Source organism: Periplaneta americana, chromosome 4 (assembly GCF_040183065.1).
Source record: "Periplaneta americana isolate PAMFEO1 chromosome 4, P.americana_PAMFEO1_priV1, whole genome shotgun sequence".
Taxonomy (NCBI): Eukaryota; Metazoa; Arthropoda; class Insecta; order Blattodea; family Blattidae; genus Periplaneta; species Periplaneta americana.
This window is the reverse complement of record NC_091120.1, coordinates 42,968,809-42,992,350: the sequence shown is the minus strand read 5'-3', so window position 1 is coordinate 42,992,350 and position 23,542 is coordinate 42,968,809. Positions and strand designations below refer to the sequence as shown.

The following is a 23,542-nucleotide window of genomic DNA, read 5'->3' as shown; positions in this document are numbered from 1 at the left end:
GCAATTTGTTTGAGTGCAATTTGTTCGATATGAGAAAAATGCAGACTAGGAATCATTATCATGTTGAAAATATAGTTCATGTTCCGTAAACTCTCCTCCAGAATTGGAAGTTCTCAACTTACCAGATGTATCAATCATACATCTATATAAGTTCGTAACATAAGCACGCGAGTTTATTTTATTAATGGTTAACATTGATATTTGTTTGCCTACATCTGTTTGTCCTAAAGCTCTCATACCTTTCACAAGATTTTCTAAAACTCTGAAAACAGTTCTCTAAATTTTCATAGTCATATCAGATAGAAAAATGAATAAACCAATAGACATTGTTCTTGAGTTTATTTCTGACTTCTGTAAAGTCGCTTGTGAAGTTTTTAAAATATGTAAAACTTATTATGTGTAACTCGAGGCACAGATAACAATTTTTCTACTTCAATTGTAATCCCTGCTCAAGCTGAATCCAAAGCTGGTTTTATGTGAATAATTGAAATTGTGTTTAATAATTAGGAAATTTCTTGGATTGTTTCCAAAGCCAGTGGTAAGTGGCTGAAATATTTTAATTTAGAATGGTATATTTAATATTTTTCAGATAATTATATTGTGATCATAATATGAAGATTTGTGTAATATACATCATGACAGGAAAAAGGTAACATCCATACTAGTATTTATTACTATTCCAGTATGCAGAGACTTTCTGGACTCTCTGGAATATTCAGATAATAATAATAATAATAATAATAATAATAATAATAATAATAATAATAATAATATAATGTTTATTGCCAGAAACATTAATATATAGAAACAAATACACAAAATTCTAGCACTCCATTGAAAGAGAGTGATGTTGTGTTCAGGGGAGGATTTGATACATAATAAAGTTACATGCATATACATGAAATAACATCTAAAAATTAATAATAAAAGGTAAAGGTAAAGGTATCCCCGTAACATGCCATGAAGGCACTTGGGGGGGCATGGAGGTAGAGCCCCATGCTTTCCTTGACCTCGGCACTAGAATGAGGTGGTGTGGTCAGCACCACGCTCTGACCACCTTTTACCCCCCAGGAAAGACCCGGTACTCAATTTTATAGGAGGCTGAGTGAACCTCGGGGCCGTTCTGAAAGTTTGGCAATGAGAAAAAATCCTGTCACCACCTGGGATCGAACCCCGGACCTTCCAGCCCGTAGCCAGCTGCTCTATCAACTGAGCTACCCGGCCGCCTAAAAATTAATAATTACTCATAAAAATGTTTATATACATTTTTTAATTTGAAAGTGTTGGAAGTAAACAGATGAGGATATTCTTTATTAATTTGTTATAAATTCAAGGCTAATATTTACTACTTTGGTTTTGTGTTTGTGAGCATATTATGATCTGAAATATGAGTGATTTAATAATAAGATATAACAAGTCATTCACCTCTAGATTTTTGGTTATAGGTCATTAGTGATGCATTCAGATAAATAGTTTCCATGTAATAGCTTTATTAGAGCATATTTAATCTCATTAAAGTAAAAAATTATTGGTTTAAGTTATAAGAAGGGAATTCACTAGTCTTGAAGGGAAGAATCAAAATGTCCAAATAAAATGTTAGGAATTCCTACTTGCAAATCAAGCATTGTAAGATATTTCAATTGACATTTCATTCATATCTGTGGGGAGGACTCACCTGTTTTCAAAAAGCCATGAACGTATGAATTGACACTCCATATTTGTTGTGAGTGGACTTTCTAAGATTCAGCTTGAGCATATGCCTATAGTATCCGCAGTTGGGAGTGTGTGTTTTTATGGCAACATTGTGTTTAATAATGTAGCTGGAACTATTCCCATCTAGTATTGCGTGTTTTCTAATACACCTAAGCAGGTGTCAGTATGTCAACTTATATATAATGAACTAACATAATTGGTAAATGATTACAATAGAAGCATTTAAAATTATTTTCACAATAGGCCAGCACCTAGAGGCCCTTCCTGTAGTGATCTCTGATGGAATTGAGGATAATTGAGATGCTTATGATTCTTAAGTTTCATTGTTAGATTCGTTTGGCATTCTTTAGATTTACACTGGAGCAGAATTGGAGAGGCTTTGCAATATTTTTTCTATAATCATCACATATTTAAAAGCTGACATTTTATAGCTACGAAATTACTAGCTTTCATTGCTATGAATAGATAAATTATAACAGAAATCGACTATGTAAACAGTAGCATTATTTTTTGTCAATTTTGTTGTCGTAGGACTTTTGTATCAAATTGTCCTTTGGTCAAGTGCTTATTATTTTGGCCATTATGTGTAGAGCAAGTTTCACAAACTCACCCATTGGTAATGAATTTTAAGAGTTAAGGAATATAAAGTCTGGAATTCCATATCTTAGATTTATGTTACCAGTTCGTGAATCTTGTCCCTGAATGAAAACTTCAGGGTAAGATTTTGCTTGCTGTCCTTTTACTAAGATTAAAGTATAATTAACAGTAATTTTTCACGAAGTTTTCTGTTTCATGAATAGATATATCTGCGGACCTTTGAGACTGCAGAAGTTTCTTATAGTATAATAATGAAATACAGAAAAAGAGAACGGTATCATTGTACTGATGCAAGGGTTTTGAAACCTTCTATAAGGCTATGAGAGCTTGTGGAAGAAACAATTGTGTCAATATTATGTATTCAGGGACGTGACAAAAGTCAGAAGGCTAACATATTGAGACCTACCTCCCACCCCAAATCGAATTAGTTTATATCTGAACAAACATCTCTTTTTTTTTTTATTATTGTTCTACAAGAAATGGATGTCTTACCAGTATTTTACATTTGTAGATACATAGTAAAAATAATTATTATTTCACGTGCAATTCTTTACTGATATTATGGCATGATAAAAATACCCAAAAATATCATCCTGTGGACACGTAACACTGTATTCCTGAACAAGTCAGTCACAAAATAGATTTATATAATTCTAAGGTTAATTTAAAAATTGCCCATTTTGTCATTATTTCAGTTGGTCACAATATCATTTAAATACCATGCATTGTCAGACTGTTTATTTAGTGGTGAAAATATTCGTACAGTTCGGATCTTGTATCAGATTTATATTTGTATTTACAAGTTAGGTTTGGTATCTTATTTGGTCATGCCTTTCAACTGCAAAGGTTATTGAACATTTAGTGGCATGGAGTTAGTGATGATGCCAATATTGGCAAGAAGCATGTAGAAACACATGAAATATACTTTCAGAGAAAAGTGAAGTATTTTGAAAATATCTATCTGGCAGTCGCATTTGCATTACAGATGCCTCAGCATCTGTGATGAAGTCACAGAAGTCACAACTCGATCTTACCATTTACACTTTATTGTAATGGCTAGTAGAACTGTTTCTCAAAAGAAAATTTTAACTTTTGATAAAGAGTGTTGTATAATTTTTATTTTATTGCACTTTTTTTTACATTACACATAAATGTAGAATAGATAATATGATTATTTCTGTTTATGGCTTTTTATTATATATATCCAGAGACCATGCTCTAAGTTCCTGTCCTACCCCAATTTCTTGCATATTACATTTCAAATGCTCTTATATGTTCATTGCTAGAAGTCACTTACCTAGTCAGGTAAAGTAATAATTTTGTGCTGTGATCTGATTGCTTTCAAGATATTGGTAGTTCTTTTGTTTTATTGTGTTATGATTAGTGTTATAATTATTTGATATTATGTGAAATTCATATTGTATATTGATAATATGATATTATTATATTACACATTTCACACAGCAACAAAACTCGTTTCTTTTTAATGCTCCAAACTGTCCCATCTGTGAATGCTGAACATAATGTTCTGCCAAATGGCAGGTCTTTCACTGCAAACCCAGCATTCTCCAATCTTTCCTACTTTCTGCCTTCCTTTTAGTCTCTGAATATGATCCATATATCTTAATGTTGTCTATCATTTGATTTCTTCTGCCCTGAACTTTTCTCTCGTTCACCATTCCTTCCAGTGCATCCTTCAGTAGGCAGTTTCTTCTCAGCCAGTGACGCAACCAATTCCTTTTTCTCTTCCTGATTAGTTTCATAATATAACATTAATATTGTAGCAATGTACCAATTATTTCACCAGTATATGCCATATCTAATACTTATTTACAAATGGCTTTTAAGGAACCTGAAGGTTCATTGCCGCCCTCACATAAGTCCACCTTCGATCCCTATCCTGTGCAAGATTAATCCACTCTCTATCATCATATCCCACCTCTCTCAAATCCATTTTAATATCTTCCCATCTACGTCTCTGTCTCCCCAAAGGTCTATTTCCCTCCGGTCTCCCAACTAACACTCTACATGCATTTCTTGATTCACCCATACGTGCTACATGCCCTGCCTATCTCAGACGTTTGAATTTAATGTTCCTAATTATGTCAGGTGAAGAATACAATGCGTGCAGTTCTGAGTTGTGTAACTTTCTCCAGTCTCCTGTAACTTCATCCCTCTTAGTGCCAAATATTTTCCTATTCTCAAACATTCTTAATCTCTGTTCCTCTCTCATCAGTCCCGTTCCAAGGCTTATTGTAGGGATTCGTAACAAGCTGTTTTTTTACGGTGATGGGTTGTTAGCCCTTCGCCCAATCCCCAAGCTGGAGGACCACCCCTTATTGGCTGTGCATGACTGCTTATTCAATATATTCGCAGCTACCTTCCATACCTGGAGGCTGTCTCCTCTATCTGCAACCTGAGGACATGCCATGTGGTGATAGGGACTCACAATGCATGGTCATATCTAATATGGCAGATAAGTGCAATGGGTTTAAATTTCATACAGTGAATAATATGACTGCTTTCATAGTGTAGTGGTTTAACTTGCCTGACTTACGAACAAAGAGATCTCTGGTTCGATTTCCGGCTGTGCCCAAGATATTTCAAGGGTGTAGAGTTTGGAGTTGTGGCTATGTGGATAGTGTGTTCATTTCCGAACCCAATGGTGTGGACAATGAAAGAATCTTTCGTCCATGGGATTGGGTTTTATGTGATGTGCTTCATTCCCCTACTGTGGAAAGCAATTGGCAAACTACTGCAGTACCACCCCTAGGGCAGGTCATGGTTCACATATCCATGGCATCGCCTAGTTAGGTACTTGCCTGACACCCTTATCAGAATGTGGACTGGTGTCAATTCAGTCTCAGGCTCGGAAAATTGGGGAGCTATAATAGGTGGCAAACTCCAGTCAAAGAAAAGCTGTTTAATAGCATCTGTGGAGACTTGCAGCACCAACCACTGGGCTCATGTTGTCGTTGATCCATGGAGTTTAATAGTTTAGTTTTTATATAAAATAATTTAACGTTAATTAAATAATAGTCACTGATTTAGTTCCGTAGGTTAAGGCGTTAGCCTACCGATCTGGAGTTGCGCTCTGGTAGCTGTTTCAATTCCTGCTTGGGCTGATTACCTGGTTAGGTTTTTTCCGTGGTTTTCTCCAACTGTAAGGCGAATGTCAGATAATCTTTGGCGAATTCTCGGCCTCATCATCCCAAATACCATCTCTCTATCACCAATTCCATTGACGCTAAATAACCTAGTGTTTATACAGCGTCATTAAATAACCAACTAAAAAAATTAGAAAATGACAACATGATATTTATGTCTTGCACAGCTCAATTCAAACTGAAGTTTAGGGCATTTCTGTAGGTTTAAATAAATAAAAACCAGAAATAATTGTAACCATGTGTATTTTATTGTTACCGTACAAAAATTAATGAAAGTGTCAATCTGATTTTTAGCAATTACATGAAATAGTCGTAATAATACATTACATTTTCTCCATGTCTTTTTTTTTTTTTTTTAGTTTTAACACTAGTACTTATTCGTAATTGTACAATAACAAGGTCACTACAAAGTATATATAAATACTGTTTTAAATTACAATATTAATTTACATGTCAGTCTTTCCATAAAACCCTGGAATCAGGAAATAATTATTATTATAAGAAACTAAATTTGTTTCATATTTTTGTCATGGGAATGTTTTATGGACGGATGGAAAAGTGGCAATTATTTCTATGTATGTAATTAATTGTCAGTATTTTAAAGTACATACAAAACCACATTAGTTCACAAGTACTGCAGATAGCAAATTTATAACAATATAACTTATATAAAAATGCACGGTATATTAAATCTATATCGCCATGTGAGTTTCAGTAGAAATGTTACTGACAGGTTCATATAATTTTCTGCTGGAAACTGCAGAGAAAATACAGCAAATTTTTATAAGAAATATATTAGATATAATTGACAGTCGGTTAAGGTTGTGGTAACCAATCCCTTTGGCAAACTAGATCAGGGAGCTGATGGGTAAGAGGGCCCCTATTTGGGCTGTTAGGACACTTTACCACCGGGGAATAAAGTAGGTAGCCTGTGCTTGAGAAAACAAAGGCAAGGCCCTCAGTGGCAGTAAAATGGTGGAAGAGGCAACCCTGCTCAAGGGGATCGTACATGAGCAACAAGTCTGGAGGTTTTGAAGAGGCAGTTCCTCCACCAGAATACTGAATGTGGGGTTGGTATCCCTACTTGAGGAATTTTCTTCTACTCAGTTTCTTCACAATGTTGGGCCGGATGGAATTTATATATATGATTTAAAATCCCAATGTACCTTCTTTCAAAATGTTAAATTTGTAACTATATTAATGCTGGAGCATTAACCCACTTGACCTTGTATGAAAATTTCATAGATAAATTCATCATGATTAAGCATTAACTGAACAATTACGTATGTCATTTTAAGCCATTATTTCCTTTTTTTTTTACACATTCTGCATATATATTGACATTAACATGACGTTTTCATGAAATGAGTGATTTAAAGTGCAAGTTAGTATAAAAATGTTACATCTCGTGTACAGTTATTTTTAATTTTAGGATCAAATATCTACAGTGTTTGAAAATCTACAAATATTTCAATCACAAGGTGAAGTTCAAATTAAGATTGCTGTGTAAATAATACAATTCTATTTTAATTTATTACGTGTTAGAGACTACTATATTGCCTAGCTTGTCAGAAATAATTCCTGAACCCCTCTATTTATTCTGTTCAGTGCTGTATCTCTACTAACTCCCCAAATTATTTGCAATTTTAAATAATATATTAGAACCTGAAACTTTTTTTACTCACACAAAGTGAAACTTCTTAGTACGAATGTATAAGAATAATGCTAAGTTATGATATTTGCAGCTGTGAACAAATACATGTGTCTGAATTTGTGAACCAGACTGTACTTGCGTGTTGTCATAAGATCTAGCAGTTCTTCAGAGGCTTTTGAATCTTTGTTCTCTTCATTCCAGGCCACTCCAATTACATCAACCTGGACTCTGTCAATTGGTATGGTTTTAAGCACCTATTAAAACACAAAAGTATGAAATGTAAATTTTTTCCTGGTGTGATTATAAAGTTCTAGGGTACAGTCATTTCTTTTACAGCGCGTGAATTTGTTGTCACCTGGTAAATAAATAGGGGAATAAAATCATCAATAGCACGAAATTGTGTTAGTTTATATGCGGTTTTTTTTTCAGCCCTTTCTCCTAATTTTTTGGAAGGATTTTTTCATATTGAATTTCTACAAGTTTATTTATTAGGGAAGAATACACGTGAAATATAATAATCTTATTCTCCAATAACATTAGAATATCAGGATCACACCTCTATGTCAAAATTGCACAGTAAAACAATTTACTTGTGATCAGTTCTGTTGGTTTTTTTTTTTTTTTTCTTTTCACATTTTCCTTCCCATCAGAGAATGTATTGTGATGCTGTAAAAATCAATTTCTAGATTTTTACGGAAATATAAATGTTCAGAATTTCTTATGCCAGATAAATGGTTTTGGACAACAGTCGTTTTTCTGTCCATCCGTCTGTGTACGGTACAGCAGGGGTGACCAACTCAGCTTCACTTACGAAGCAGTGCGCATTCATAGCGAAAAAGAACAACATTGGCATTGCAAGCATTGGGACGATCTGCTGTCATATACTGCTCATGTGCAGCGAAGTGTGCTCTTGCACAAGGAACACGAGTTTGTTACCACTGGCATACAGCAATTTTTCCTAAATTATTGCACTTATTTTCTTTACATTCTTTATCTATGAGTAAAAAATCTAGGAATGATTGGAATGTAATAATTTTAGTAAAAATTAACAGCTCTTTTCTTTTCTTTTAAATTTTAGTCCTTGCTAACTAATCTAACAATTAATTTTTGATCCTTTACTTTAATAAACACTGAAGTTAATAAAAAGAAAATGCTTAAAAATATTAAGAATCAACAAACTAATGAAAGGAAATCTTACATTCACATATTATGCTTGTGACTGATTACTTGCACTGAAAATAAGTAGTTTTCTTTCAAGCTCTTATTACCTGGATCTCTGCTCCCTCTGCGTCCAGACTGAGGTAGTTGAAAGTTGTTGCATTTATTGCTAACAGAAGAGAGAATAGTGGGAAACACTTCACACGCGTGAAAACGTGTTCATGAGTCCTGACAGGGCCGTCCACAACTTCACGAAATGTGACCTGTAAAAGATAAAGAGGGTTGCAATAAAAGAATGCTCGTTTCATTCATGATGCATAAATTTAGGGTCTATGCATTTAAAACTTATTTCTGAATGCAAATCTAGCATTCAGGTAAAGCTCCCTGTGAACCTGATTTGAATAATTTCAAGGGAAAAATTAAGTCACACAAGAGTTTGTGTGTACTCATTGTTGGTTGCTTGACAGTTCTCAGTCCACTTTGAGGTCTGTGGATATAAAGGGAAAAATTGGGTCGGTGTCAGATAGAGTTCCTGAGTAGCTCAGTTGGTAAGAGCGTTGATATGTTTAACCAAAGATCCTGGGTTCGATACCTGGCTCTGGAACAATTTTTCCCTTGAAATTATTTAATTCTGAATGTTACTACAACATTTTTAGTTTTTGAACAAAGATTTTTGACTCCCTAAAATAATAAGGTATGACTCACAGAGAAACTTCCACCTGGTTGGATGAAAGCAATCATAATACCTAGTATTTATAAAAAAAAAATAAGAAGTATGAAAATTAATGTCTACTGTATTTTTATTGTGACAATTACCGGGTGTATACCCAATTGTAGTGTTAATAAATACATACATACAATTACAGAGGTATAATTATAAAGAATTCTGGTTGAATAATATATACTAACATTATGAAAAAATAAATTACATTCACATTACTTATCTTGATATAACTGGACATGAACAAAATGTATTTCACAAAGGCAGATCATTTACTGATAAATTCCTTATTCACAAAATGTTACTTAAAAATACAAAGAATTTAATGAATACACTGCTTTTGTGGACTACAGAAATGCTTTGTTCAACAGAACAAATTACTCTACAATTTGGAATTTCTCGTTAGAGATCTTTCCTTCTCCACTCTGTCCTAAAGTAGTGATCGACAGAATTTTTGTCATCACACTTCTCTAGCTGAAGAGGCGAACTGAAGCCGAAACAGAGAAAATGCAAAATTACAAATAGAGTTTACACTCTTTAACACAAGTTTGTGTTTTCGCAGATCATTGCCTAAGGTTTAATCCTTTGACTGCATTTGGTTTCCAAATTGTAGAATTTGATATACCTCCACAAATGCTATTGCTTTGTCTTTTGACTTTGCTTTGCAGAACAAAATTATTTTAATTTCTACAGAATAATAAAATATGGTTCCATTACCAGGATGGAAGTCAGTTAATCATGGAGTTCAACAGGGTTTCGGTCTTGTATGTCTCCTCTACTTTTTATAATACATATTACCAGTATAAAAAAAACTTAAAAATTAATCCTAATTTCATGTTAGATAGAATTTAGTGTATTGACGATCAGTACCCTGTTTCATAAAAGGCCAGTAATTACTATGGTAGCTTACACTGGTAAATATTAAATTTCTACTGGGGTAAAATTTCTTGTTTCATAAAACTTGTCTTATTGCAGTAAAAAGTCTACTGCGGTAAACTTGATAATCACTTGATATCTTCTTGAGAGAGTGTAGAATAGCTATTTTGTAACATTTGGGATCACTATCGATTACCTTTAGGGAGGCCGTACGTAGATGGGAGGATAATATTAAAATGGATTTGAGGGAGGTGGGGTGTGATGATAGAGACTGGATTAATCTTGCACAGGATAGGAACCGATGGCGGGCTTATGTGAGGGCAGCAATGAACCTTCGGGTTCCTTAAAAGCCATTTGTAAGTAAGTAAGAAGTCTAAGTACCGTATGTAGATTTAATAAATCTTTTCACAGAGTAATACGTAGATTTAGTAACAGGTCTTTAAGTAGCAGTGCTGCCCTTCTTTGCTAAAGCATCCGCATTCTCGTTTCCCAGGATTCCACAATGGGATGGTATCCATTGGAATACAATTCTTTTATTGAGTGATATTAATTGAGAGAGCATTTTAGTTATTTCTGCTGTTTGAGATGAAGGTGTGTGTTTAGAAACTATTGATAGAATAGCTGCTATGGAGTCTGAAAATATAACTGCATTTTTAAATTTACTGATGTGGCATAGAAGATTCCTGAGACTTTCACTTATTGGAGTGAAAAATGGCAAGTTGTAGCCGATTTAAGTGAACACCATATTTTAACGTTTTGGTGGCTACTTCATTCACACACAACCCCCAGAATGTCTGGAGGACCACACCTGCTATTGGTCGACGGGTCCATTGGACCTAGCTGGGAGATCTTGTTGATCACCAGCTTTCCCTCCTTAAGCCACTGGAGGACGATTTTAGTGCTATAGCAGGTCAGCACTAGGAACAGAAAAGTAGAAAGAGGAGGAAGGAAAGGCAAATGAACCCCTAGGCCTCGATGCTCTAATGCCGTCAGGGTCGAAGAAAGTAAGAGTTCAGTCAGAGGACTGGATAGGAAAGGGTAAAGAGGGAATTAGGTATTGGTTAGAGGAAAATTATACCAAATTCAGTCATTAACTCATCAAGCTGGCCAGTGCTAATTGATGAGTAGTCCCTCTCTTCAGTTCAGCTTGTAAAATTATGCTTACTAACAGCTGCACCACGGGAAGGTAGGGATGGGACATTGGGTATTTGTCCAGGTTGGTTCCTTAAAGCCTTCAATGGGAAGGATTAATGGCTCTCCCCCCTGTATCCGACAGATACCCTTTTGCAGCCTGAGAACAAAATGTAATAATATAATTAGAAAGAATTTGACGTTCATCCTTGTTTTATTCTAGTGTACAAACTGTTATTTCTCAGAATCCTGCATAACAATGCCAGGTCAATTTGCTTTGCAAAAATGAAATATATAGTGAGACCCACAGACTAACTAACATGTTTATTGAATGTTCCCATGGCGATCAACATACAGTGCTTCATGTTCACTCGGAGCATCAATTTTTATTAATGTTCCATCAATTAAGGCCATCTGACAAACTGAGGAAAATGGGTGTTATTTATTCCATCGACAATCATTTGAATGACAGGACAGAGTTGCTTCTTTGGTGATAATGAATGGTTCCATTTAGTGTTGTGAAGTGAGAAGCGCTCAGTACTTTGTAGTATGGCATGAAACTGTTGAAAATTTAATCAAAATCGTTCATTATATTCGTAAGTATTTTCCATATAACCAAATTCTGACCTTGGTATGAAAATTCTTGGTCTTCATATTGATCACTGGATTCATCCAAAACATAATGCTCTATACTTTTGACTTACTTAGATAAATTATTTACACAACTGAAAATATTTTACCCAACTAGGGAGGTGTAGAAATATCTGTTTAATTACAGTGGTAAATGTGAGGATAATATTATTATGAAACAATAATAATTAGCTTACCACAGTAAATTACTGCAGGAAAAATCAGTTTACTGGAGTAGATCTTTGAATGCTGCGGTAGTTTTATGAAACAGGCAAAGCAATATTTCCTGGGTCTACAGAGGTATTTACCATGGTAATGTCTTATGAAACAGGCTACTGGTCGTAACTTCAGAAGTTAACTGCAACCACCTATAAATTACGGTATATCACGAAGAGCCACTGATCTAAATTATTGTGCAAGTTAATATATGAAATTAATTGATACATACTTCTTTGGGATATGGAGTAGGACTAAGGCATGCGTGTATGCAGTGTGCTTTAGGTCTGTTGTAAGATCGGAGTATGAGGTAATCCTTCGGATCTGGCTGAATTAGAAGACCATGCCAGTCCAACTTCCTTTCAAGCCATTCGGTATCAGATGATCGATTATGTCGATAAGCACCAGCTTCTACAAATATACCTCCTTTCTGTAAGAACAAAACTGACCCAGTAAAATTTCATAATGTATAGAAAATGAAACAGTAGATATTATTCTTAGATTATAATACACTTGATATTATACGGTACTGAATAATGGAATTTGCCTTCTTTCTATAAAGCACTAGACAGCCTTTTGGGTGTTAATAACTTACATTCATGATAATCAGTACCAGTAACAAGGAATGTTACCAGTAAGAGTTTTTCAGAATTTAAAGAAAAGTTTTACCAAAACCACTTGTCACATGCTTATCTGCCTGACTACAAGCAAAATATCTTAATGTTTTTCTTCATTGTCTACACTTTTTGAAATGGACATTGATTCTAATAAAAGGGATTAAAAATTAAAGTGAAGTACACTCAGAAATTTTTTTCTTCTAATTATAGATACTTCACTATTCGTCATTCACCCATATGAAGCCAGTTATGTAGACCAGTGGTATTCAATTGCTGGGTCATCTCAAGGGGTACGCATTCCACTGACTAGGTATGTAAAAATGCTGACATATTAATTTTATTACACTTGTTGGTAATTACACTTACATATTTTCTTTCACAATGTCAATTGTTTTTCCTTGCTTCAATAACATTTTACATAGTTCATTATTATTATTATTATTATTATTGCATCAACAACTACTATATGAATAATAATAACAATAATAATAATAATAATAATAATAATAATAATAATAATAATAATAATAATACCTAATAATAACAATTATCGTCATCATTTACTTTGCATACAACATCAAACATAGTCATTCGTTATGCAAGTCTGGCTTTCAGGTAGTAGCTCCCTGTAAAGCAGGTTTCAATAATTTCAAGAAAAAATTATTCTGGGGCCGGGTATCGATCCCGGGACCCTTCGCTTAGCGCACGAATGCTCTGCCGACTGAGCTACCCCAGGAGGTACGTTAACAGGAAGCCACAATTTAAGTCACACAGAATTTGTGTGAACTCAAAATTGGGTTTTGGCGCCTTGTCAGCCCATTTGAGTTGTGTGGATATAAAGGAAAGTTCCTGGGGTAGCTCAGTCGGCAGAGCATTCATGCACTAAGTGAAGGGTCCCAGTATCGATACCCAGTCCTGGAAAAATTTTTCCTTGAAATTATTTATAGTAATTTGTTATTTCTCATACAATTACAATGTAGTTAGGGGGTACAAAGGTAAACAAAATCTATTTTGGGAGTATGCTAGCAAAAAAGATTGAATACCACTGGTGTTTACGAATTTACTGACAAGAGTCCTTGCTCAGGGTACGCCATCAGAGGCTGGTCTATGCTAAACCCGTGATGAGATGGGATGATGGTGGAGATTGTTGGGATGCCACAGGAGAAGCGAAGCTCCCAGAATATATCTTTGTGTTACATTGACCACGGGCTTGCCCAACACAAGCCATATACCTTGGGGGTATGCCGAAGATCAAGTTTGGGTCCATAGGATTATAAGTTCAGTGCTGTACCACTGGACCGCTGTAGTGGCATGCATTCAGGGATGTAAAATAATATAAAATATATTAGTATATAAAAGAAAAATGTTCGCAGATGAAAGCAGAGCAGCCCACTTGAGTTGTGTGGATATAAAGGGAAAATTTTGGATGGTGTCGGGTATAGTTCCTGGGTAGCTCAGTCGGTAGAGCATTCGTGTGCTAAGCGAAGGGTCCCGGGATCGATACCCAGTTCCGGAATAATTTTTCCCTTGAAATTATTCTAGATAGCGTTGTAAATATTATATTCTTCCCATTCACTGAGTGGAAGACAATAACTTACAAGCCCCAAAAATAACTCAAATAATGTCTTCAGACTTGCTTTCAACAGTCTTACCATACCCATTCACAAAGGAAAGAGATGCAAAACAAGAAAAAATTAAGATTCTATGTTGAAGACCTTGGAAAGCTGGTTAAAAATATTATTCTTTCTTAAAGTTTCAATGCTGATGTAAGATCTGTGGAATAATCTATGGAATACAATAAATGAAATGAAATGAAAATCTCATTGTTACTACTGTTATTTCCACCCAAGCAGTGGTATTCCCTAAGTCCACAACGATCAAGTCCATGTTTCTATGTAAACAACCTCTTTCTCTCTTGTACAAACCAAACATCATACCATTTCGAATGAGCATGAGAAGGCTTCAGATAGATAACGTTAACTCATTTTTTTGTTTTCTATAATGGTGCTTTTTTTTTTTAGTTTTATAACAATATGAAGAGTATACCTTAAATTGAAGTAATTTGGCCACGTATTTGGTTTGTGGTGGTGGATCTGTTACTAAAATATTACTTCCAGATGATGAAGATGGCATATGAAGATGTACTGCTCGTATATAATTGATGAATTGCGGATCATCTTGGGCAACATTTCGGAAATCCAGATCTGTTAAATTAAATGCTTGATGTCTTCTAGGTGCTGCAAAAAAAGAGTTATCTCTTCATAGACATTGTTTGAAATAATATCACTTCAAACATATTTCTTGCATTCTTCACTAGTGCAATATTTACTACAGACGTCGACAAATTATTAACAAAATTGACGACTTTTATGATAATTCTGTTTACAAAATTTAACTTTTCAATTTCGACTACCGCACAGTTGACAATTTTGCATTAGACAGAAATATGCAAAAATGTCAACTGTAGTTTAAATTGAAGAGTTAAATTTTGTAAAAATATATAATAAAAATCTTCAATTTTGCTAATAATTTATAAATTAGCAAAAATGTCAACTACAGTCTAAATTGAAGAGTCAAATTTTGTAAAACTATAAAATAAAAATCTTCAGTTTTGCTAATAATTTGGAAATATCCAAAATGTCAACTGTATTCCAAATTGAAGAATCGAATTTTGTAAAAATATATAATAAAAATCTTCAGTTTCAGTAATAATTTGTAAATATGCAAAAATATCAAATGTAGTCCAAATTGAAGAGTTAAATTTTCTAAAAATATACAATACAAATCTTCAATTTTGCTAATAATTTGGAAATACGCAAAAATGTCAACTGTAGTCTAAATTGAAGAATCATAGTTTGTAAAAATATATACAACAAATCTTCAATTTTGCTAATAATTTGTCCATGTCTGTATATATCATGACAGGATTTATTTAAATCAGTTACCAGTAGGTCTACTGTATCAACCACAAGGTTGTCTAGCATCGGTATTAATGGTTGTAACGAGCTGGTATTTGGTAAGATGAGTCAGAATATTTGTTATGGGGATTACCTGACTTTCACTTTACAGTTAAAAAAACAGGTACCGGTACCTAATCAGTCCAAGTAGGATCCTAACCCACGAGTGTTGATTATTGTAATATTTGTTGTATGTTTGTAAATGATACTGACAAACAAAACATACGTTTTTTCAGTTCACATAGAAATACTTATCTCTCTTCTTTTGTGCTCGTAATATTATGTAGTTGCATAAAATGTTCAATTCATTATGACAGACTCTGATAAAATGTGTTCTGCACAGTACATGATGATGATGATGATGATGATGATGATGATGATGATGATATGATAAATATGAACTACAATAATTATGGTGATGAAATATATAATATACTTCTGACTTGGTTACCTCATAAGTGATGCCTTATTGGTGTCACTTTGAGGTTCAGACCTGTCTTCGGACAGTTGACTAAACAACAACAATAACAATATACGTAATATAATATACAGAGAGATTATTTACCTCCTTGATAATCATCGTAAAAGTTGCTAAGACGTGTAATATTTCAAAATCACCAATTAGAAAAATGTTTGCAGATGAATGGGCAGCATTATATGTAACAAGCATTAAACTAATGTGGATCAACTGTCAGATAGGTAAATATTATCTCTGTACATTATAATATGTTGAAAATGTGAGTAATTATATAGTAAGCATCAGCCAGATCATCTTCCCAAAATATAGGCCAGGGCACATACATTGCTAAATATAGGTCTATGCATAGTATATTTAACTAAATTTTCAACATTTTCTTATTATTGACATAATGGTCTCTTTACACTCTTAAGGGGATAGTATATGCCCTGAGCTTCTATTGTGGGAAGATGGCGGATTGGCCGATGCTTACTACATAATTACCAAAATGTGATTTGTTACTTTATATTTTGAAATATGTACCTCTTATATCCATGGCCATAAAAAGAACCATCATGACTACAGAGAACACTGTCAAGAAGACAACATAAGGTAGGAGACGCCTCAGAAGGCTTGGAGTTGATGGTGCCACCATTCAATTGTGCTTGAATTCTAAGCTCTAGAAACAAACAAAATAACATTTATTTACTGCTCTGAGGAAGAAATTTTTCAGTATACATACGAATAATATGATTTAAATGTTTTGAAACTCAATGATGATTTGCAGAGTGGTGTGAAATATTTTAAGAGTTCAACAATTTCTAGCAATACAAACTGTATATTTAGAGAAATAAATAATTCAAAGAATCTAGTAAAATTGTATCTAAGGTAATTTTAAAGATACGATGGAAAGGTATGATGTCATTGATGATGTCACTACTACCGAAATATAAATACTTAATTCAAATTATTCTCTTATCTCCTCTCTCCCTCTTCCTTTTCTACTTCCTTCCTTCCTTCCTTTACTTCTATCTTTCTCTTCTCTATCTTTACATATCTACAATTACACCCTAATTTTTAATTTTATATATAGATCACATACAGTACATTACATTACAATTTATTTACTTACCACTGCCGACGTTGGGATTCAATCCAGAAATCTTCACATCTCATTATTTGTCCAACACCTTAGCCATTAAGCCAAGAAGACAAGTTACAAATCAATTATCAAAATCATCTATCTGTAGAAGTGTAACGATTATTTCTATAATAATAACAACACAGTCTAGTATATACAGTCACGAAGCTTGAGTTGTGAGGGTGCTAGGAACAATAGATTGTGCCGGTACTATTTCGCATTGTTTGTAATGAGGCGATATTAGTGATCCTTGTGGTTAGCAACTATCTATGGATGCATATTTGCTATGTATTGAGCTTCGTGACTGTATATACTAGACTGTGATAATAGTCTATAAACAAAACAGTAGATGACGTAACGTATATGTAGTACAGTACTAAATACGTTGACAGGTTATAAATTCGTACTACTTAGTAGCTGACATTAGTTCGACTATGGAAGCCAATGCCAGTATAATAGTTCAACGCAAGGAAAATATACAACAGACTTTAACGTGGATAGATATTATATTGTCACTAGAAAGTGTAAAAAAAGTGTTGTTTTGTAGAGAATGTAATACCACAGTCTAGTACATACAGTCACGAAGCTTGAGTTCATGAGGGTACTAGGAACAATAGACTGTGAAGGTACTATTTTGCATTGTCTGTAATGAAGCGATAGTAGCGATTCTAGTGGTTAGCAACTATCTATGGATGCATATTTATTATGTATTGAGCTTCATGACTGTACATACTAAACTGTAGTAATACTGTTATTAGTAGACATTATTTCATGTATGGAAACCAGTGTAGTAAGGTTACCATCCGTCCTGCAAAAGAAGGATATGTCCTCTTTTTTAATCAATTTATCTTGTCTGGCAGGCATTTTAAAAAAATTTTAAATGTCCGGCATTTCGCATTTCAACTAGAATTAATATTAAACAGCAACATCATAGGAGTAGGCTGTCCCGCTCACATATTGCACAACTGCATCCAACATCTATCGATACGGAGAGTATTATACTAAAAATTTTCAATTATTTCAGTATCTGTACAGTTCATACAGAGGAACTGAAAGCCTTCTGTGAATTTGTTGATATAAACTATCAACAACTTCTCAGTTCATCTATTTTCTGCTTTGGAAAGGCTAATTAAAATGTTCCCAGCTGTGAAATCATATTTTGTGTCTCAGCCATCTAAAACTGTTCCAGTGATGATAAGATTTTTTTTTTTTTTTTTATGAATTCTCAGAACTGTATCTTTGGTTTCTTCATTCGATAATGTACGTCTTCCACACTAAAATCTCAAGTGTTGAAAGGGAACATAATTCTGTAGTGGAAGTCTATGACTTGCCCATGTCTGTTCTCGTTTCTTTGCAGGGTAGGCTGAAAAATGAGTTCTTGCCACTAAAAGTAAAACAGTCATTAAATTCATTTTCTGAAAATGGGCTCCGGTTCCATACAAAATGTAAAAATTTTTATGAAAATGTAATACATTTCTATGAAATTTACATAGAATATCTAAACAAATGGTCAACACCTATGAAAGAATTTAACTTCTTTCAATGGTTGAAACTGAAGCACATACAAGACATAAAATATGATGACCTATTGACATGCATTGAATCCTCACACTCTAAAAATGTCACTATTCATTATTCTAAGCTATTTGATCAATTCTGTAATGTACAAAGATATGCCAATCACGTTAATTTTGACAAAGATTTAACTTTAGATAAACAATGGTGCAAATTCTTCAATTCCAATAGTCTGCGAGCACTGAAACTTTCTCAGAATTTTAAAAAAATGTCAATTTTATTTCTCTATCCCAAGTCACAATGGAAGTGTTGAGAGAGTATTTTCCCTAATATCTATTCAATGGACAAAAGAACGAAATCGCATGCTACCGGAGACAGTCAGAGGTATCATCATTGTAAAGTATAATTTCAAGGACATGTCCTGTGAACAGTTCCATAGTTATTCCCTACGAGATATAAGTAAGTCTCCTCACATTCTTCTGCACAAAGTGGGTTCCACCGATAAGTAGGGTACAGATGTAATACTGATCCAGCAACTATATAGTGAGAAAATTGACTAAGGTGAGCCATTATTTTTATCTTTAATTTTGTTCATACCAATTTTTAAAAAGTTCTCCTTTTTTCAGCAATGTCCTCTTATTTTAGATTCCATGTCCTCCTATAGAATTTCTTCTCATGGTAACCCTAAGTAGTAGTAGTAGTAGTAGTAGTAGTAGTAGTAGTAGTAGTAGTAGTAGTAGTAGTAGTATAGTGCAATCAGTGCTGAAGTTGAAAATAAATTTTAGGGATACTGTTGAAATCTCCTTGATCAGACAAGACTATATGGACTCATACTGCACTTCTTTTCCAATGTTACTTCTTTGTCATGCAGTCTCCTCTGCAGACCTCCTTCCAGATCGCAGCCACTATTGCACTAAGACAAGAAATTAAATGCTGACACTGGTGGCCCAACACTTTTTAGGAACAAAAGCCTAGAAGCTCTTTTACTAGAAGAGTATTTCTCCAGTTTCTAAAGACTTTTTAATAGCATCATTCTTAATCTGTTCTGATATTGTATGAACAGTAGTGATTTTATGTTTATGTACTCCTTTAATCCTTTAATGTCACAATCGATCCACTCTTTGACTGATTTTAAACATGTGCCTTGGGATGGACCTAAGCCCAGCTTACAAACGTGAACACATGTAGAACAACAAAATTTTTCCATGCCATACAACCAACCACCTGTTTTCTTTCTTAAAATAGACTAATCGTACTGACCTTCTGACCAACATTCTGAAAAATCTGTTGGTAGAGCTTTTAAATTTTCACCTACTTCTTCTGACTCGAAAACAGCTTCTAAACAACCAGCCACCCTCCAAATCTAAGTCTCGTTGTGTTCTGGGATATTTTGTACAGCTCGATTCAGCGTTAATGGCCCCTGTCCTTGGTTGTTTGGCTAGTGAGCGAGCTGTGTTGCTTCATAAGAAAGACGAGGAGGGGAAGAGGAAGAATGAAAATAATATCTGTGCTCGTAGTTAAGGGACACTCATGTCAAGAAAATATAAGTCATCATGACATTGTTTAGTCAACAGACGTAGTGGTTAGTAACGGGATGTGTGGTAGAATATTGTGTTTTAAGACAGAGTGTACCGCGACATGATAAGAAGGAAGTGTTACGTGTTATGACTGCGCCGCCTGACCTGTGTGACCCAGCCCGCCAGTAGTGATAAGTAACTCGCTCTTAGTCTGTGTACTTACTTTTTGCAGGGGCCAAAATCCCTGAATCAAGCTGTACATCTGATATCTGTCATTATAATTTTTTTCATCGTGAACACTACGTTCCGTTTATTTTTTGAATAGCTTTTTCAAGATTCATGAATGCACGAAAATTAATATTTCCCTAATTTAGCAAACTGCTAGCATTATGCCTGAGCGAGTTTTAAAATCAGCGAATCAGTGTAGCAGATTTCTTGAGGCACCATGTCATAAAGTTAGTGTTATTTACTTGTAGAAATATCGTGGCGGTATGAAGGCTTGAAATTAACAAATTACAACTATTCCTGAAGTGCCAGACCATGGTTTTCGATAAAATAAATCAAAATAGTTTTCAATCGTCCATTTCTAAATATATTAAAGACTAGTCAAACATAATTAATATATTTTCGAGTCTATATTTTTTTGCCGGTAAGCTAACAGCGAGTTTTTATTTTAGACGGTACGGCGTACCGGCCAAACTACAACACTGAGTGCAATGCGAGAAAATATACGATATACTTTGACGTGGATACATAATATTATATCGTCACTAGAAAGAGTAGAAAAAAGTGTTCAGTTCTGTAGAGAATGTAACTTACTTCCATCAGAAGAACCAAAGAATTGTGTGTATTGTGAAAACCAATTGAAAGTTGAAACTCACAAACGATCGTCAAAAAATACTTGGTTTGAAGAAGCTTAGACTACTCGAATAGTCGAAGTGAATGTTAAATAAGCAGAATGGTGAGTACTAAATATTATATACACTTAATTTAATAGCATTAACTCTATACTATATAACCAAATAGTGAATTAAAAAAAAACCACGGCGGTATATAACTATTATAACTCTTCTGACGTCATCAATGACATACCTTTCCATCGTATCTTTAAATGAGGCGTGTAGTAGCAAAATCAGATACATCACTTTTTTTTTCTAAAATGAGTTAATGTTATTTTTCATATGATTCTACAACTGCTATAGCATTGTTATGCTCCAAAGCCAGATACATCACATGGATCTGTATGATGAAAGAATAGTATTGGTTGCAAATCCTTGGTTCCTTGCTAACGTTTTTCCTTCATACTGAAAAATTATGTTTTATGTTTAATGATGTATCTGATTTTGCAACTAAACGCTCAAGTATACCGTATCTAAAACTATTATCATGTCAGACAACTTAAATGAGACTAGACAAAACTATATGACATTTCCGAAAGGAAGAATAATGTAAGGTTCCATCCCACTGTTACTTTCGAAAAAGTAGATTTTCAACATACCGGTATATTCTTAATTTAACAATGCAATCTTTTAAAATCTCTCATATTTATCACGTGTCTTCTTATTAGTGAGTCAAGGGGCTCCAAAAGATGGTTAAGGGGGAGCCCCTTAATTTTCGGACGCATTAGCGAACCCAACTTTAGATCTTTTGGTTGTTCTGCAGATTACGCTTTGGTTTTTATTTTTTCCAGACAAAATTCTGAAATTATAAAACGTGTACAATGCATAATATTATTATAGTTAATTTGAAATGTATATATTGATGTTTATATATTTTCAATGCCATCTAGCGTTTCACGTTATAATTAATGACAAAATGGTATGGTTAATAAGAAGAACACTAGATGTAGCGGCAATCTAAATCTGTCAAAATATGGCGATGACAGGACACCATACAGAAATAATTCTGTTCTAGAAATAACTCACATCTATATTAAATATATGAATGTCGTGTCCAATCTGAAATAATTATTACTAAAATTTAAATCATATCGTTTAGCTTAAAATCACCAGTGTTGTGGAGTTTTATACGCATGCTTACCTTATTACATATTGACATCGGTTTTGTTGTTTAATTTTGTAAAAAAAATAATGTCTTGTACCATAATAGAGGCATTAGATTTTTAATTTATCAGTATCTTCATGTCACGTAGCAGACAGATTTTTTCTACTCTTAACAAAGCACTAAACCAGGTGAGTCGAGCAACTAGCGGCAGGTGTGTCAAGGCTCTTTCCACAATAACTTTACTTAACGAGAAGGTTCACAATCGTCCGAGATGAAGTAGGAATCTAGACCTTATGCTCTGTAGTTAATTCATTCGCATCCCACCATTTACAGAACCTTTCCACAGTTGTTTTCTCTGTGGAAGGGTACAGTCACGTTAGAAGTATGTGGACTAATGTTATAATGGACATCGATCAGTTGAGTGTATACTTGTTGGTGCGTTACCGTGCAGAAACGAAAATGCAGTCATACAAACATTTGTGTTTATACCCATTATTTATGCACGCTTGTTATTTTCCAGTCTATTAAGAAAGAACACTATATACTATAATACGAAAGCCCGAGTTAATACTGTAGTTACGGTTAGAGGAAGTGTTGTAGGTAGAAAGAGAGAATCCGGAAAGGGATAGCTGCTCTCCTGCCCTATGATAAGCGGTATCGGTACCATTCGGTTACAACAGACACGTAATTAATTTCTTTGTGTATTAAATAATAATATTTCCATATAGTTACGTTTTAATTTTATTTTACTAAAGAGTAATTACTCACATAACATTCACAATAACTGAAATTAGGCCTATTTTTATCTTCTCCTTAGAGAAAGTATTGTGATGCTTCAAAAATCAATTTTGCTATTTTTACGGAGGGGAGGAAGAAAAATACTTTTCAGCATCCCTGGTACCGAAAAAAATGATTTTTTGGCATGCTGTATGTCTGTGTACAGTGACTTACCAGTAGATATTCCAAACTATTGGTCTGGTTTTTGTATATTCAATAGGTTAGTAGTAGTAGTATTGCGTGGCTAGGAGCGGGTTAGGAACGACACTTCAACATGTCGGCTCGACAGTAGCCTATTGTGCACCCCGAATTATGAGATGAACGAGAATGAGGTATACCTGCCCACCGGCCGCATGAGACCCTCTACACCTCCCCGCCTTAAGTTCATACCGCCAAGATGACCAAGCAGCACAGGATCCATTCCGACAGCCCTTCAAAGATGTCGAAGCGCCTTCGGAATTGCTCTTAAGGAATGAATCATGGCAGAGAGATTGCGAAAGACTTGGAACCCAGAGACGGTTTCGTAGAGGACGCCCCTCCTGTAAGCGAACGAAGACATGCGTCCTGTGCTGAACGCAATTAAATCCTCTGTAACCGAAAAGCTACCACGTTTAATAGCCGCCTTGGTAGCTCAGTTGACAGAGTATTAGTTCATGAAGACTGGAGACCCGAGTTCAAATTTCGGCGAAAACAG

At 34.4% G+C, this 23,542-nt stretch overlaps 1 protein-coding gene across 2 annotated transcripts; it reads right to left on the bottom strand.

Annotated features, from left to right (window-relative positions):
- Positions 1 to 5,703: 5,703 nt before the first annotated feature.
- LOC138697769 (protein Star-like) lies at positions 5,704 to 22,411 on the bottom strand. 2 transcript variants are annotated; one of them, XM_069823260.1, is made up of 7 exons: positions 22,108 to 22,411; positions 21,566 to 21,765; positions 16,438 to 16,573; positions 14,527 to 14,717; positions 12,096 to 12,293; positions 8,400 to 8,552; positions 5,704 to 7,385 (listed from the first exon to the last, which is right to left on the bottom strand). In XM_069823260.1, the coding sequence occupies exons 3-7, from the start codon at positions 16,547 to 16,549 to the stop codon at positions 7,203 to 7,205; spliced, it is 837 nt and encodes a 278-aa protein (XP_069679361.1). In that variant the 5' UTR covers positions 16,550 to 16,573; positions 21,566 to 21,765; positions 22,108 to 22,411; the 3' UTR covers positions 5,704 to 7,202. The 2 variants fall into 2 exon arrangements, with proteins under 2 accessions (XP_069679361.1, XP_069679360.1); XM_069823259.1 differs by lacking the exon at positions 21,566 to 21,765 and having other exon boundaries at positions 22,108 to 22,409.
- Positions 22,412 to 23,542: the final 1,131 nt, after the last annotated feature.

Excerpts from the sequence above, each read along its gene's own strand:
- LOC138697769 (XM_069823260.1), bottom strand. The coding sequence starts at position 16,549 with ATGGTGGCACCATCAACTCCAAGCCTTCTGAGGCGTCTCCTACCTTAT. Across the intron at positions 14,718-16,437 it reads TATGGCCATGGATATAAGAG|CACCTAGAAGACATCAAGCA; the intron begins GTACATATTTCA and ends CTTTTTTTGCAG. Across the intron at positions 12,294-14,526 it reads CCAAATTACTTCAATTTAAG|AAAGGAGGTATATTTGTAGA; the intron begins GTATACTCTTCA and ends TTGTTCTTACAG.